The sequence below is a fragment of the Papaver somniferum genome, chromosome 3 (genome assembly GCF_003573695.1).
Source record: "Papaver somniferum cultivar HN1 chromosome 3, ASM357369v1, whole genome shotgun sequence".
NCBI classification, from domain to species: Eukaryota; Viridiplantae; Streptophyta; class Magnoliopsida; order Ranunculales; family Papaveraceae; genus Papaver; species Papaver somniferum.
In genome coordinates this window covers 188,433,194-188,451,531 of record NC_039360.1, presented here as the reverse complement: position 1 = coordinate 188,451,531, position 18,338 = coordinate 188,433,194, and the positions used below count along the sequence as shown (strand labels likewise).

The 18,338-nt window shown below is 39.9% G+C and overlaps 1 protein-coding gene across 1 annotated transcript; it reads right to left on the bottom strand.

Annotated features, from left to right (window-relative positions):
- Positions 1–12,390: 12,390 nt before the first annotated feature.
- Positions 12,391–12,801, bottom strand: LOC113360440. The gene has a single exon (XM_026603949.1). It carries the CDS (start codon positions 12,799–12,801, stop codon positions 12,391–12,393), a length of 411 nt encoding a protein of 136 aa, XP_026459734.1.
- Between the last annotated feature and the right edge of the window lie 5,537 nt (positions 12,802–18,338).

Here is an 18,338-nt window from a genome sequence, read left to right as displayed (position 1 = left end):
GATTGATCCTTGGATATTGGTCTTTGGTACCATCCAAGTTTATCTCTCTTGTATTTAATCGAGACTCGCAGATTGCTTGAGTAAGATTTAAATCAAGAGATAGAGATATTAACTCCTTGATATACTTTTTATTAAGATTGAATCTGTCTGTCTAGTTGATTCTCTTAAAAGTATATTAGAGTTAGTCCATAAAGATTGCTAATCGAAATATTGGGTGAGGTTGTTAGACCCCCCGCATTTTCAATTGGTATCAGAGAAGGCAGACACGTTCAAGACCTCAAAAGTCTGTGTTTGTAGCGATCTGACTCTATGGACATAGGTGTTATCTCTATTAACGTACCACCAGTCTTGGATGGATCTAATTACTTATGGTGGAAAATTGTTATGCGAGTGTTTCTTCAAGCGCGTGATTTTCAATCATGGGTATATGTTGTTAATGGCTATGATGCTCCCGTTGTTGCAGTAGGTAATGTTAATGTTCCAAAAAATATTGGCGAATACGATGCTGCTGAGATACTTGCCGAAAAGCAAAACTCCGACAGTTTGAATGCCATCATACATGCCATTACCCCAAATTTTCAGCACCATGTGTCAAATTGCACTAGGTCTAAAGATGCGTGGGATATCTTAGAAACCGTATTCGAAGGAAATACTGGTGAAATTGAAGTTATGCTTCAAAACCTTAATTCCGATTGGGAAAACCTTCGTTTGGCAGATGAGGATTCATTTGATGAGTTTAATCACAATGTGTCTGAAATTGTTAATACATCTTTTGCATTGGGTAAGGCTATTCTTGAAAAGGACATTGTGATGAAAATTCTCAGATCGCTGCCATCTAGATACGATTCTAAGAAGCATGCAAAATATAACCTTGATAATCTCTCCATAAATACACTGGTTGGGAAGCTTAAGATCTTTGATCACGATAACTCGTCCAAATCTAAGGATGTTGCGTTCAAAGCACTGAAAGACACAAAATTACTTGATAAAAGTAAAAATGTGTATATCTCTGAAGATGATCACTCTGAGACGGATTCATCAGATGAAGATCTTGACAGATCAGTCTCGATGATCACAAGACAGTTTAGAGATCTTCTGTTGAAGAGAAGTAAACGGTTCTCCAGAGATAAGCCAAAAGCATCAGTCAAACCTCATAATCGTATTCCTCCTAAAAACAGGGACACGGATGAGACTAATGACGAGGATATGCCTCAGTGCTTTAAGTGTAAAGGATTTGGTCATTTTGCAAACGAGTGCCCAAATCGTAGAAAATACACTGGGAACAAAGGTCTTGTTGCGATACTTGACGAGATGTCTGACAATTATGATTCTTATGAAGACAAGAAATCAAGTGTTGCTCTTCTGTCTGAAAATATTGATTTTGATAATTGTAGCAATACATACATCAATCATGATAATCTTTTAGAAGAAATCCCAATCAAGATGGAAGAATCAATTGACCCGTCTTTTGGAAACCCTTTGCTTAATGTTTTAGGATCTAATTTGTGCCTAGCAGCTTGCGTTTTAAAGGCCCTGAACCATCCTTTGCGTTGACATGCTCCTATTGTTCTCTCAAGGGACATGAATTTTCAAAGTGTTTCAAGTACAAACACAAGATGAGATATGTCAACAAGCTTCAACGAAGAGCAGATCGTCTAGCCAATAAGCTTAAACTCGCGGAGAAAACAACTAAGGTATGTAAGATCTTGTCCTCTTCGAAGAGACTAGTTTCCAAAGAAAGATATAGACCATTAGAAAGGAAAACCTGGTCTAAACATGCGGAAAGCCAGAGTTCCATTGATTCCGTACAAAAGGGTCATGGTGGAAAAATCATTGTTGACCACAGCACAACCTGATTGTGTTGTTTTTGTGCATCTTGTCTCATGTGCCTGTTCAAAAGAGACAAGATCTTGCAACCTCATGCTTTAAATTTAAAAAAATATATATAATATTTTATTTTATTTTGCTTTGAGTTGTTTGGCCTTGAAATTTCTTCATATCACTATTGATATTGGAAGGGACTTTCCAAAAGAAGAGGGTTATTATCGACAATTACGCTCTTTATAGGGTTGTGAGTTGGACGTGTACGAACCTGTTTAAAGGTTTCGAATCCCTACATTCCTTTTTCCTTCTCTGATATTCTTTATATCTTAAGTTGGACATGGTAAAATTATGATTCTGATCAAGACAAGAAATCAAGTGTTGCTCTTCTGTCTGAAAATCTTGATTATGATAATTGTAGAAATACATATATAAATCTTGATAATCTTTTAGAAGAAAGCCCAATAAAGATGGAAGAATCAATTGACCCGTCTTTTGGAAACCCTTTGCTTAATGTTTTAGGATCTAATTTGTGCCTAGCAGCTTGCGTTTCAAAGGCCCCTGAACCATCCTTTGCGTTGACATTCTCCTATTGTTCTCTCTAGGGACATGAATTTTCAAATTGTTTCAAGTACAAACACAAGATGAGATATGTCAACAAGCTTCAAAGAAGAGCATATCGTCTATCCAATAAGCTTAAACTCGCGGAGAAAACAGCTAAGGTATGTAAGATCTTGTCCTCTTCTAAGAGACTAGTTTCCAAAGAAAGATATAGACCATTAGAGAGGAAAACCTGGTCTAAACATGCGGAAAGGCAGAGTTCCATTGATTCCGTACAAAAGGGTCATGGTGGAGAAATCATTGTTCACCACATCACAACCTGATTATGTTGTTTTTGTGCATCTTGTCTCATGTGCCTATTCAAAAGAGACAAGATCTTGCACACCTCAGGCTTTAAATTTAAAAAAATTATATATTAATATTTATTTTTTTGCTTTGAGTTGTTTGGCCTTGAAATTTCTTCATATCACTATTGATATTGGAAGGGACCGATTTGCCAAAAGAAGAGGGTTATGATCGACAATTCCGCTCTTTATAGGGTTGTGAGTTGGACGTGTACGAACCTGTTTAAAGGTTTCGAATCCCTACATTCCTTTATCCTTCTATGATATTATTTATATCTTAAGTTGGACGTGGAAAAATTATGATTTTGATGAACACAAGAAATCAAGTGTTGCTCTTCTGTCTGAAAATATTGATTTTGATAATTGTAGCAATACATACATCAATCTTGATAATCTTTTAGTAGAAAGCCCAATCAAGATGGAAGAATCAATTGACCCGTCTTTTGGAAACCCTTTGCTTAATGTTTCAGGATCTAATTTGTGCCTAGCAGCTTGTGTTTCAAAGGCCCCTGAACCATCCTTTGCGTTGACATGCTCCTATTGTTCTCTCAAGGGACATGAATTTTCAAAGCGTTTCAAGTACAAACACAAGATGAGATATGTCAACAAGATTCAACGAAGAGCAGATCGTCTAGGCAATAAGCTTAACCTCGCGGAGAAAATAGCTAAGGTATGTAAGATCTTGTCCTCTTCAAAGAGACTAGTTTCCAAAGAAAGATATAGACCATTAGAGAGGAAAACCTGGTCTAAACATGCGGAAAGGCAGAGGTCCATTGATTCCGTACAAAAGGGTCATGGTGGAAAAATCATTGTTCACCACAGCACAACCTGATTGTGTTGTTTTTATGCATCTTGTCTCATGTGCCTGTTCAAAAGAGACAAGATTTTGCACACCTCAGGCTTTAAATTTTAAAAAATATATATATATAATATTTATTTATTTTTTGCTTTTAGTTGTTTGGCCTTGAAATTTCTTCATATCACTATTGATATTGGAAGGGACTGATTTGCCAAAAGAAGAGGATTATTATCGACAATTCTGCTCTTTATAGGGTTGTGAGTTGGACGTGTACGAACCTGTTTAAAGGTTTCGAATCCCTACATTCCTTTTTCCTTCTCTGATATTCTTTATATCTTAAGACTGCTTGTTGAAGTTGAATTGTGAACTCCTCTCACACAACTTCTTTATGGATACTTTAAGTATCATGTCTTCAGATGGAAAAGATATCACTATGATTGTTAAGCCATCAATCACCAAGGAAAAAAAATAATCTCAGGTGTCTCTATCCTTGAAAATAAAAAGAAGGAATGTGAGGAAGCCAAGGACAGTTCCTTCTAACTCTCAGAAATTCTCTGATGTTCTTGATGAGTTGAAAGAGACAAGAAAGGAGATTCGACAAATAAAGGTTTGTGTGTTAAGATATTTAGAAATTTAGAAGGACCTGGTTCGACATCTTCAGTCAAGACGGTTTGTTGGTATTGACTCCTTCCTCCACGAACCCTATGTTCCAATGGTTGTTGACGACAAGGAGTTCGAGAACAATACAGAATTTCACAAAGATATCAATGTCTAGAAAGTCTTCTTATGAGAATTTATTTCTTATGTTTTAGGAAGAATAACTAGAGCTTGGAATAACCATTATTGCGATTACACATAGCTCTGTCCAACGTTTTCATCTTCATGTTTTTAGGTTTATTTATTTAAATTCTAAAATTATTTGGAAGATGATTTTTGCAGTATTAATCTTTATGGTTTTATATATTGCAATATGTTATGGGATATGTGTGTTTGCGTCCGTGAACTATTATTGTCCCATATGATGTCAAAAGTTGCCTCTTTTATATGTCGATATGCATGTATTGATACAAGATCGATAAACTTTTGACAAACAAAAGTTAAGCCTATTATGTTAATTATTGATGGAAGATAGGTAAAAATCTTTTGTTTACAAGGATTATGCCTATTGCATGTCATTGTGCAAATAGTGATGGAAAATAGAATGAGTCCTTGTATATGCCGCAGTATTGATCATTCCATGATCCATATTTTATGTGTATACTGCAATGCTCCATAAGTTTTTCTTGTGTTAAGCATAAGACGATTGAGTTAATCATTCTTTTATGGTGAACTTAGTCGTAGCTCCGCCAGTTCTCTTATGTCGAGCATTTCCAACTAGATTAATCATAGATTCGTTTGTGGTTATTTTGGTTGTGTATTCCGATTAAATTAATCATGGGTTCTCTTGTGGTTAGTTTAATTGCGAATTTTGGATATAGAAAATCATTTCTTTATGGTTTTTGGTGTCCAATAAAATCCTTCTTTTCTTGTAAAAGTAAGGTCGCTCTTTTTGTTCTCTTGGGAATGACATCAAATGGGGGAGAGTTCTTTTGAATTTGTGCTTAATTTCCATATCTTATTGGGGAGTGCAGCTGTGGAATTATTTAGGGGTTATCTTGTATCTTTATAAACTCCTTGATGAATGCATTTAGCCTCGGCTTTATGATTGCATCTAAACAAGTTGATATGTACTTTTCTTTGGTCTTGAATCGTCTTCGTGAAAATTTCATTAGGATCCCGTTTTCGTACCTTTGCCAATTTTATTGACAAAAAGCGGGAGAATTATTATGTAGTTTACACTACAAATACATATGATTTACGTGCTTTACGGGCCATTATGTAAGGGGGAGTGGTTTTCATGTTGATACGAAAGTATTGACTAAGGGGGAGTGCTACATATCACCATAGTATTGTTTTCGAAGTTGTGATATGAGAACTTTGATGTTGTGTAATAATACTATGACACTGTATAACAATGATCGAGAGCTTTTTTTTCTCAGTGTTATGGCTACGGAACTTCAACAACTATGATGCTGAATTGAACATCTATGGAATCATGGGAGTACTTGGAAAAGACGAAGTTTTCAAGTAATGTTGAAGCACCAAGGAGATCAAGCATGTGCACGAGAAGCTACAAAGTTTTATTTATTTTGTAATCCATATGTGTTGATAGTTTTGTCACCAAAATTGACAAAGGGGGATATTGTTAGAGCATTGCTTGGTCAAACTCGCATGCGTTGCTATCTCAAGCATGTTTGTCAATTTTAGTGATCAAAACTATATGTCTTGATTTCTAGTATACTTATGACTAAGTCTCAGTCTAGGATAGTTAGGAGTAGTTGAGCTCCAGACTCAATGGCGATTATCTTGCAAAGACGAAGAACTACTCAAGGAACTGGTGGATCTTCATCCGACCAAAAGGTATGTGGAGAATTGAACTCATCTTGTCACTCAAAAGTCTATCTACTCTATCTCCTACTCTTGAGACAAAATTCGTATAAGTATGATAGTTTTCATACATACATATTTGTTATTTCGAGTCGAATTTACTCGCCTATCTTTTTCTCGAAATACGTGTTGATAAGCTTTTTCTTTAACCATCTTCATCTTTACCCGTGACGAAAGTCACGATGACGTTTCAATCTTGAAAATAGCTTTGATGACGATAGTCGATTATTTATGTCTAACGACTGTTATAACATTATGGAAGAATGTTTCAATGATGAAATGTAGAGTTGAGAATATGTAACCACCTATGGATGTAAGCATATAGTGTGTTCGCACATTAGTGTATAAATCCATGTGCCGGAAACCAAGTGCGTGCATATGTGTGCATGCGGTATTGTTGAAGGAGACAGGTTGGGTACGCGTACTGGCGGAAGTTCACGTCCGTGAAATTCTGCTGAGTTTGAAGTTTACGAACTCAAAAACCAGTCACCTTAGGTACGCGTACTGGCGGAACTTTTTTACCCGAAAAATCTGATGAGTTTGGAAACTAAAACCAACTCAAATCTGGTAGCTAAGGTACGCATACCCGTACGCATACCCAAGCTAGTTATTTCTCAAATCGGTAGTTCATGTACTTAAAATAATAAATTATGAGTAATGGAATCTTTGAAAACCGTGGGTATATTGTTCATGAATTGATTCAAATGAATCAAACCGATTTTGTTTCAATTATGTATATGTAAAATGATCTAAGCAGTTGAACAACTCTTGAACTAGTTCATATGAGTCATTTGAACTAGTTATGAGAAAGATGAATACGGTTAATATGAAAGCACTCATATGGCTAACCATTGGTCAACCATCTGTGAACCAACCAATGTACGCGTTTAGGTACGGTTACTCAAACCTAAATGAATACATTTCATTTGTGTGTGACAAGCTAAGTTTCGATCTAACGGTTGAAATATATTAGCTTGGATAAATCAGGTTTTTCATCTAACGGTGAATATTAAATGCTTTGTTACCAAGGTAACTTACCCTGATTTGAAAATATATAATGAGACGTCTAGTAATTAGAAAAACTAATCCCCACACCTCTTGTGTGATACTAGTTGGTTTGCTAGAGTCGATTCTCCTTTAATCGTAGGTTTCTTCTCGGGACCTAGTCGATTAATGACTTAAAGGCTTCATTGGGATTGTGAAGCCAGATAAAACTACTTCTCTTGTAGTTGAGCGATCTGATCTTACCATTTTTTATCGTACGAGTTCAAGTGAATAATTGACTTGAGACTATATCTCCGATAGGGAAAGATAAAAAGAAATCACAAACATCTTCGTCTCATCGTTTGTGATTCCGCAATATCTAGTTTCGCTACCATACGATTTAGATTATTGTGAGGTGATTGTTAATACTAGGTTGTTCTTCGGGAATATAAGTCTGGTTTATCAATTGGTTCTTGTTCACCTTGATTTTTATCAAAAGACGGAACAAAACTTTTAGGTTTATCTGTGGGAGACAGATTTATCTATCCTTGTAGACTTTTCTGTGTGATATAGATTTGTTTACTAAAGTCTTCGACTTTGGGTCGTAGCAACTCTTAGTTGTGGGTGAGATCAGCTAAGGGAATCAAGTGTGTAGTATTCTGCTTGGATCAGAGACGTAAGGAGCGTAATTGTACCTTGAATCAGTGTGAGATTGATTAGGGTTCAACTACAGTCCAGACCGAAGTTAGTTTGTAGTAGGCTAGTGTTTGAAGCGGCTGAATACAGTGTGGTGTTCAATCTGGACTAGGTCCCGAGGTTTTTCTACATTTGCGGTTTCCTCGTTAACAAAATTTCTAGTGTCTGTGTTATTTCAATTATGGTGACACGGGCATGCTTCCTTGACCGACCAAGGCCGGCCTTAAGGCTTGCAAGGAGCGGTCCCACAGTTTTTCATAATTTTGACTTAATTTGCTCAATTGCTCATATCGGGTCCAAACTCTTTCCAACCGACTTGGAATTTGCTCAAACGACCAACTGCTGGTCCCACGACCACCAAGAGCCGGTTTTATGTCCTCTTAGTCGGTCCCTCACTTTTCCATAATTAGGTTTTATCACCTAATGCTCAATCGAGCAATATTTCAATAAATGATGAAACTGACATTTAATCATCATTCTTTCACCAACTGGTCAACTCAGGACCCTGGTGCACGCTCACTTGAGCACTTGGACACCACATGGACGTCCGTCATCCCATGTGGTCGGTCCCTCTATCACTCATGAACTATTTTCAGCAATTCATCAATTGACGAACGATTGATCAGAAATTAGGGTTTCGAACAAACGCTCCACGAATTCATCATTCTGAGCAAGTTCAAACACTAATGGATTTATGTTGATCCAAAAATCAACATCTGGATTAACTATATAGTATTCAGTAGTCTACCAATATTTTAATTAATATTTTATTGGGTCACGTCACCAATAAATAATTTGTCGAATTGAGCAATACTTGCTCAGTTGCTGATCCAACTATCAATGTTCAGTAATTTATCAATAATTCGTCGAATTGAGCAATACTTTCTCAGTTGCTTGAATATTGATCCAACTATCAATATTCATTAATTTATCAGTAACTCGTCGAACTGAGCAATACTTGCTCAGTTGCTCAAATATTGATTCAGCTATTGATATCAGATGCTCAGTTGCTCGAATTTACAATATTTTCTCAGACGAACAATATCTAAGAACGTCTAACATGTTCAATCCATGAACCATCGAGCATTCGATCACTCATGCTCGACTCAACAAAACTTAGACTCATTGTCTGATCAGTTAACAACTGACTAATAAAATACACGTCTGTCATGCAGACTCCACGATCCGTGAGACATGAATCACGTCACATGGGGGGATATTAATTAGGTTTTGGTATGGCGGCCTACGGCACGTGGATTCATACATGATGAGAAATGTGAGTAAGTCGTGCAAACAGTTGAAGGAGTTAGCAAAGTAGTGGGTGAACGGTTAACCAAGTCTCCGCACGACTTGGAACTGGTTTCACCACGATTTCCCACTTCCCCACTCTTTCACTCAAGAAACCGTCACACTTACAGGGATCAAGGTTTTACCATTCTGACAATATAAATAAGTCTATGGATCCACGATTGAACAACAACAATTTTTTCGAGCAATCACTCTCAGAAATTCCATTAATCGACCAAAACTTATTCGAACTCAACATTCAGCAGTTCATCAATTTTGCAGAAACCTTCAACACATCCACAATCCTTGATCATCATTGATCACACACAATTCTTAGCTTCCCTCCTACAGATCAACCCATCTCCCTTTTGTAACCGAATTGACTCTGGAACGACCATTGACTTGGTTTAGGCCGGAGTCCTACAGATTTATCTCTCGAATCTAAGCACTCCCTTTGCAGTGCATCTGTGTGAGGTTAAGCAGTTTGATCGGTTGAGGAGTCCCGTCCGCACGCTCGACTCTCCACTTTCCTAAAAAACCAGCAAATCGTTTTTCCCCATCTACAGCTGGCACTCGAGAGAGCTAATAATGCTGCTAAGGTTGCTGAGGACAGGCGTAAAGCTGCTGATTCTGCTCTGGATGCTGAGTCTTCCAAAGCCATAGGTTCATTCCTTCTTTCCCTTAGCTTTGTTGTTGTTCTTGTTCGGTTGCATAGTCCTAAGAAAACCTTCGCCTGCCAGCTGGTAGCTCTGGTGAGCTTAGATATCTCCGGGACCAAGTAGCCAAGTTAACCTCCAATGTTTGGTATTATCAGAAGAAGTCTGATAGGTTGATGAACGTAAATGTCCATAATGAAGCCCAACTTTCCCTTGAATCTGCTCATAACTCGAATTTAGTGAAGCAGATGGCTTTGCTTCATAAAGAATGTGACGAAGCCCTTAATTGGAAGGAGAGTCTCATTTTAAAGAAAAAGGAGGATATTTCCTTAGTTGAGAGACGCCTCTTATCCCAAGAAATTATCCGCAAAAAAGTTTCATGCGGATTTCGAAGATGCCTGTGCCTCTTTAGCTAACGTTAATGCAGAACGTAACGTCTTGTCTTCTGAGGTCTGTTCTCTTAAGAACAAACTTATTGAGGCTGACTCCGAATCATCTTCCATGTCTCATGCCTCTTTGATCAAGAAATTTGAAGAGTTAGAAAATGTTTACCAAGTTCTATCCTCAGAGAATGCTTCGCTCCGGATAGATGTTGATGACCTCCGGACTGAGCGTGATACCCTTGTGGAAGATATCGAGGCCGCTGAGGTGGATCTTGCTGAGGCTCAGCATAGTTTAGAACAATCCCTTATCCATGCAGGAGGTAGCTTAGGGTCCTTATATTCCAGCATCATCCTTTGTATCTTTTGTTGTTTCCCCTTATTTCTTACACCCTTCATATTCGCAGGTCTCCAGGAGCAGCTGGTGGGTGAAAATGCCAAGATCAACCGTCTTGAAGGCCAAATATCTTCGCTGGAGATATTCGCCAGTTTGATGTTGCTGCTAAGTTCAAGGCTGAGGCTCTCCAGCGAGCTAACGATCAGCCTAGTGCTCAGATGACAAAGCTTCATCAAAATTCTGCTTCGAATTTGGCGGCTCAGTCTGCTCAGATGAAGGCGCAGTTTGAAAAGTCGGCTATCGATTATACTAATGATGCATTTGCAGAGGCCGAGATCCAAGCTAAGGGTGTGGTCTTTCCTCATATCTCTTATCCTTGATCCTGTCGTGTCCAGTCTATCTTAACTTAACTCTTTGTTATATGTTCCCCCAGCTGAGGGGCTTTTGTGTCGTCTCCTTTCCTTGAAACAATGCTTCGTGATGGTTTGAATCTTTTCTATCTGCAACTTTTAAGACATGTTAGTCATATTTTGGTAACATTATTATTGTACCTATATTATTTCATGAATATTTTGTTTGTAGACATGTTGTGTCTAGATGATTGCACATTGAAGTCATCACTAGGTGCTAAGGTATGTTTAACCTTGGGTGGAACATTCATCGTCCTACCTAAGTATCCTTTGGACAGAAGGTACCGTGGTGGTGAGGGCTCCTACATGGGCAATAGTCTTCATGTAACCCTACGCGTTCAGCGATAGCTGCTTTACTTCGACAAGGTATCTCTATAGGGGATATCTTACTTTTTTTCTTATTGCCTCATGAATGGAGCTATCACTCTGAGGATCCGGGTATTGACATATGCGCAGTTATGTCTTTCCTTGCCTCATCATCAATCCTGACGGAGGGTGTCTATTCTAACCCAATTTGTACCTAATCAAAAATTGACTTTCTCTTAACAAAAATTTTCTTTCATTGATTAGTAAGGTTCATAATACCTTTGATCAGGGAAAGAACATGGTGGGATATTGCCCGTTCCCTTCTTCTCTTGAGTGATCACCATTCTCTTGCGGGTAGTAATTTTTTAGGTGCATTGCATTCCAAGGGTATTTTAATACTTCACCTTTGAGGGTCCTTAGGTAGTATGACCCTTTTCCAGCGATGTCGTGTATGATGTAGGGCCCGTCCCACGTCGGAGCTAGCTTGCCCAACTCCTTCTTTCTTAGATATGGTGGTATCTGACGTAATACGCATTCTTCGAACACAAAGTTTCTAGGGATGACCCGTTTCTTGTATTCGCGAGCTAGCCTTCGTTGATAGTTTACCATATTTTGCAAAGTCATTTCCCGCCTTTCTTCAAGATCATCGAGCTTTTCTAGCATTAGGTCTGTCGTTAGGTTCTTCTCCCATGCCTCCATTTTTTTTTGTTGGAAGTATTATCTCCGTTGGGATGACCGCTTCGGCTCCGTAGGTTAGCAAGAATGGAGTTTCTCCCGTGGCCGCCCTTCTTGTAGATCGGTAGGCCCATAGGACATTGTGCAGTTGTTCACACCATCTTTTCTTGTATGCTCCTAGATTTTTCTTCAAGTTCATCGTTATTGTCTTGTTAGTCGCCTCCGCTTGTCCATTGCTCTTAAGGTATATAGGAGTGGACTTTTTTTTTCTGAATGTTGAAAGTATCGAACAACATATATATGTTCTTTCCTTGCAACTGCTTGCCATTGTCAGAGACTATGGCGGCTGGTATTCCGAACCTGCATATGATTTGTTCAAACAAGAACTTAAAGACATCTGTGTCCCTAATTCTTTCCAAAGCCTTTGCCTCCACCCACTTGGTGAAGTAATCCTTAGCCACAATAAGGTATTTTCTCTTCGAGGTTCCCTCTATCAAGGGTCCGACAATATCAACCCCCCACTTGAAAAATGGCCAAGGGATGATTACTGAGTTGAGCTCCGTTGTTGGTGCTTTAATTTTCCTGGCAAAGCGTTGACATCTCTCACAACGCTTAGCCACGTTCTTTGAATCTTCGTCCATGGTTAACTAGTAATATACTTGTATTTTGTCTTTGTCTTCCAAGGACCTTCTTCCACTGTGATTGCCGGCATCTCCACTATGTATATCATGGAGTATCCTTATGCCTGCAGTTCGTGAGAGGCACCGTATCATAGGTCCAAGAAATGACCTTCTATACAGTATTCCATCACGCAGGATGTACATTTCTGCTTTCGATTCGAGTGTTCGAGCCTCCTTGACATATGCTGGCAAGGTACCTTTGTCAAGGTATTGGTGAATTGGAATCCTCCAATAATCCTCCGCTTCGTTCTCGTTGTCTTCGTTGTCTTTTTCCGACATAGGTTGATCTTTGTCAGATTCTTCGACTTCGTTGTTTGGCTCTTCTTCGTCTTCTTTTCCTTTCTCAGCTTCTCTCATGGATCGAGTTTGAACGACCATAGCCTCCTCAACTCCTAAGATTGGTCCTTCTATCGAAGGCTCATATATCCTTCCAATTTGCACGGAGGTGGTATTTCTGTCCCTTAGCATCGATGATATGAATGCTAAGGCATCTGCGTATCTGTTATCTTTTTGACAGACATGTCTGAATGTAACGTTGTTGATTTTTGACGCATGCTCCTGTGCTAGCTTTAGGTACGAAGATAGTACTGGATCCAAAGTTTGATATTTGAGCTCGATTTGTCTAATGACTAACTATGAGTCACTAGTCAAACGAACATTAGATAAGCCTAGCTCCCGTGCCAAGTGCAGACCATGTATGAATGCCTCGTATTCTGTGATGTTATTAGTATATTGTTCGAATTCTAACTGAAGGCATAGATGAGTCGGTTTCCGGTAGGGGTTGTTATTACAATCCCTATGCCTGCTCCCTCTCCATTGGAGGAGCCATCTACGAATATCTCCCACCTCCGTGAATTCTGAGGTTGCAAGAGGTCTTCTGGTTCTTGCTTGTCTTCCTCCATTCCTGGGATGTCATTTATCTCCGCTTCGTCGTTGAGAGGTAGGTCCGCTAGAAAGTCTGCTAAGATTTATGATTTCTCAGCCTTCCTTGTTTCAAAGATTATGTGGAACTGCTTGATCATGGCATTCCATTTTGCCACCCTTCCAATTTTCTCCGTGCTGTCGAGGATTTCACTTATCTGAGCCTTTGAGAAGACTCGTATGGTATGTGCGTCGAAATATATCCTTAGCTTATGTGTTGCCACTACTAAGACATATATAAGATGCTCCACCTTGGTATAATTACACTCCGCTGAACTGAGTGTTTTGATGATGTAGTATATGGGCTTTTCTTCTTTTCGTTGGTCCCGTACCAATACTACGCTCACAGCGTAGCTTGTTGCTGCTAAGTACAAGGTGAGAATTTCACCTGGCTCTGGCTTCTATAGGATGGGTACCGAAGTCAAATATTCTTTGATTTTTGGAAGGCCTGCTCGCACTCCGTGGTCCACATGAACCTGCTTCCTTTCCTTAGTGTATCGAAAAATGCTTTGCATTTATCTGATGATCTTGTTATGAATCTTCCCATGGAATCTAAGATTCCATTTAGCTTTTGTACTCCTTTTAGTGTTTGTGGATATGGAATTTCCATTACTGCTCTGACCCTTTCGGGGTCCACTTCTATTCCTTGCTTAGTTACCAAGTATCCTAGGAATTTTCCTGAGGTTACTCTGAACGTGTATTTCTCCTGGTTTACCTTCAAGTGAAAGCTTCTCATGGCTTCGAATATTTTCCTTAGGTCTGATAGGTGGTGTTTTTCCTCTTTGCTCTTGACAAGCATATCGTCCACGTAGACCTCCAGTATCTTGCCTATCCACGGCTTAAAGATTTTATCTACCAATCGCTGGTATGTTTCCCCCGCGTTCTTTAGTCCAAAAAGCATCCTTGTATAACAATGCAAGCCTCGTAGGGTAAAGAACGCAGTATGCTCCTGGTCTTCTTCTGCAAGGGCAATTTGGTTGTAACCTGAGTATCCATCCATGAAGGATAGCCTCTGGTGACCTTCTGCTGCATTGACCAGTTGGTCAATATTTGGCAGCGGGTAGCTGTCTTTGGGGCATGCTTTGTTGAGATTGCTAAAGTAGATGAAAATGCATACGCCTCCGTTTTTCTTGGGCACAATCACCATGTTGGATATCCACGTGGGATACTTGACTTCTCGTATGAATCCCGCGGTTAGTAGCTTTTGTAACTCCTTTTCTAACGCTTCGTGGTAGATGTCTGCCACCTTACGGATGCGTTGCTTGAATGGTGGTATTTCTGGTTTGAGCCGAAGGTGGTGGGACACCAAATTCGGGTCCCAGGCATGTCTTCCATTGACCACGCAAAGACATCTGCGTAGTCCCTTAGAAGCCTTTGTAGTTGCATCTCCTCTTCCTCTTCAAGTAAAGTTCCGATGTTGATCATTTTTGGTTCCGCCTCCGTTCCGATGTTGATTTTATTTGTTGGTTCCACCGGTGAGAAGGTTTTTTTTCTGAGGACGTTGAGGAGTGCTTTTCTGTAATTGTCATTTGGCAGAGACGTTCGCCCCTAGCGTGGCGGAGGTGCTCGTCTCCGGAACTGAGGTGGCTTCGGGTATTGAGAAGGCTTCGTCCTTCACTTCTTTAGTGTTTTCCCTTCGTCTTTTTCTTTCGTGCTGCTGGGTAGCAGCTCTTTCTTCGTTGAGTCTGACTTCTTCCAGATTGCATAGCCTTGCGTCTTGCGGGTCACCTTTGATTTCAATTTCACCCATGGGTGGAGGGAACCGAAGGTACTGATGATATGTCGAAGTTGTTCCTCGTAATCTATGAACCCATAGTATGCCCATGATTACATTGTAGGGCGAGGGTGCTTCCACCACACAGAACCTTGTATTAGTTACTAAGGGTCCTGCAAGTACCTGCAAGATAATTTCTCCTTTTGGTCTAGAGACTGCTCCATTGAAACCGTATATTGTGCAAGTGGAAGAGTCCATATGCTCCGTTGTCAAACCCATGTGTAGGTAGGGTTCGTAAAACAATACATTTAACGAGCTTCCCCCGTCAACGAGGACCTTCGTAACGTTCCATCCATGTATTGGAAGAGTGATCAAAAGTGGATCATTGTGCATTTCGACCTCCTGATTGACGTCTTTTGTTAAGAATGTTAATGGTGTGGCCATCCATTCTTCCCAAGTGATAGTAGGTGGTCCGCTTAGTTGAACACCTCGTGGGTTTCTAAATTTCTTCTTTTTCGTGCTAACTCGAGGATGTCTTCGAGCAGTTCTTCTTGATCTTCGCTGTAGAAGGTGATCATGTTGATGTATTTGCCATCCTGAGGTAATTCTACCCTTTTCTTCGGGGCGACCTCGGTTTCAGTCGGTTGTATCTGTACGTACTCCATGAATTTTCCTTCGTCTATGAATCTCTGAATCACATTCCGCAGATGGTAGCACGTGTCAGTTTTATGCCCGTAGTACTGGTGATACGCACAGTATTCCTTGGCCTCCTTCGTTTTTTCTCTTCCTTTTCCTCTTTTTCCATCTCCGTATTTGGATATTTTGTCTCGAGAGCTGGTTCTTCCCCCGGCTTCGTTTTGTCCCTTAGGTATCTCCAGAATTTTTTCCATAGAGTTGGTCCGTTGTAGAGATGTTGTCGCCTTTTATTGGCCCTGGGGTTGTCCTTCTGGATTTCTTAAAGTCGGATGTAGCGATCTTGGACAACCCTAAGTTCTCCTTCGGAATCAAGGGATCAGTTGTGGAGTTCCACGAAGATGGATGAGGTCCTATCAAGTCCGTACTTATAGCAATTAATGTTAATTTCTGGATTGACTTTCCCGATTGCTTGGCATGTCTTCTGCGACCTATCTGTGTATTGCATCAATGTTTTGTGGGGTCCGATAGCTAAAGAAAATAGCCTATCTAACCCTGCCTTTATTGGTTTGTTGTACATGTATGTCTCCAAGAACACCGTAGACAATTGCTCAAAAGATTCAATTGAGTTTGCTGGTAAATTGTCATACCAGGCCAATGCTGATCTCGTTAAGCTTGCAGGGAATTACCTACAAAGTACTACCTCATCTTTTCCCAATGGTAGAGGACATGATTGTAATACCGTAGGTGGGCTGCAGGATCTGAGGTACCGTTGTATGCCTTGAACGTAGGTACCGGGCACTTCATAGGGATGGGTTCCCTCAAAATGCGAAAAGAAAATGGAGATGTGGTCGCCTCTTGTAGCACTTCTTCTAGTCTTGCACCTGTGTGGACGATTTTTAGGCCTTTTATATCCTTCCGCATTTTCTCCATATGCTCCATAACCATGTTCACATTGTGAGCATCTTTGGAAAATGCCTCATCGTAGTAGGACTAAGAGGGATTGTATGTTGGATCCGTCTCAACTGGATCGTGGCGTGTTCTCCTGGCTCCCCATGCTGGGTTAGCCTTTGGTGGGTTAAGATCCACCCTTCGTCTTCCTGAGATAGCTTCATTCTCACGCCTCTTTAGCGGAGGGTGAGTTTGGGAACCTTCGATTTGTATGTCTAGCATATCCTTTAGATTCTGGTTCTCTTGGGCCATCACGTGCATTGTATCCTCATGCTCTTTGTTTCGGAGTTGCAAGGCTGCTACTTGTGCTGCCATTTGATCTTCATTATGGATTCCACCGCCCGGAGGAGTGTTGTCGGCCGTATCCTCAGAGTCCTCCACTTCTTCGTCGAGGATCGGCGCATCGGGATCTATCTGGATTGGAGTTAGGTTTCCCAACCCTCGTCCCGTAGGAACTAAGGTTTTGGGTAACCCTGCGTTGGCCGCAGGTGGCTGCTTGACATTGGGATGCTCCGATAATAGCATGCCATAAAGTGGTTGAGCTCCCAATGTTTTCCCCATCCCTTCAGCAGGAATATGTGGTTTGTTAGCAATCGTCCTTCGTGCTATTTCACTTTTCCCGTCCTCTGCTTCCGTTCGTTGATTTGCTTGAGATGGCTTTTGAGATCTTTCTCGTGTGACTGCTAGTCATGAGCTTGTTGGTACATCACTTGGTTTCTGCATGCCTTCGGTTTTTGTTATCCTGCAGTCACAGAAAAACGACAAAAATCTGCTACTTGGGTTCCTTCGTCAAAAGTGGAAATTAATGCTTTGACACTGAAGACGGTTAAACATCTTTTTTCAGAAAAAGGACAGAAATGACGTTTGGAAAAACGGGTATTAAATTTTTATGACACCCTTGGAAGAAACAACCTTAAACGTTGAAAACCAATTTAAAAAGAGGTATCAGATCTCCCAAAAACAGGGTTATTAAATGCTTTAGAAGATCTTTTTCCTTAAAATCTCACTGAGATTCCTCTGCAGTTTGAGGTAGTCAGATCTAAAAGATGCTTTGTCGGAAAAGGTTGTTTTAGTACAAAACAAAAGTTTTAACGTTTTGTGAGTATGTTTTTGTGAAAACTTTTGTAGATCTGTGAGATTGCTAGTCTTTAGAGGATATGAACTCAAAGAAATTGCGAAAATAACGGACGAACCAATCACTAGAGAGTGAGATTCATCGTTGCTGAACTCAGATATCTTTGTTTAAGAAGATGCTAAGTAAAGTAAATGACGGAATAATTAAAAAAAAACTCAAGATGGTGAGCAAAACCTTCTAGCGCCAAACTGTGATTACTCGTTTTCCCATAGTCTACGTAATGTATACAGCTCAGAGAATCAGATACTAAGTAGTATTGATGCCTCTGTTGAACTGATAATGCTAAGTAGTAAAAGATACTCAAGATCACAACAATAACTAAGAAGACAAAGATAATGTAAATGGCTAAGTTATCATGAGACACAAGAGATTACGTGGTTCGACTTTCTTTTACGTCCACGGGGTAATGAGTGATTTTTTTGTATTGTCATGATGGTTACAAAGATCTTAAATGCTTCCCAAAGTAATAGAGAGAACTCAAGTTGAAGTAAATACTTAAGTTCTTAACATTAAAGAGGTATAAGCTTAAGACTAGATCTTCTCTCCTAGGTATTGAATGCC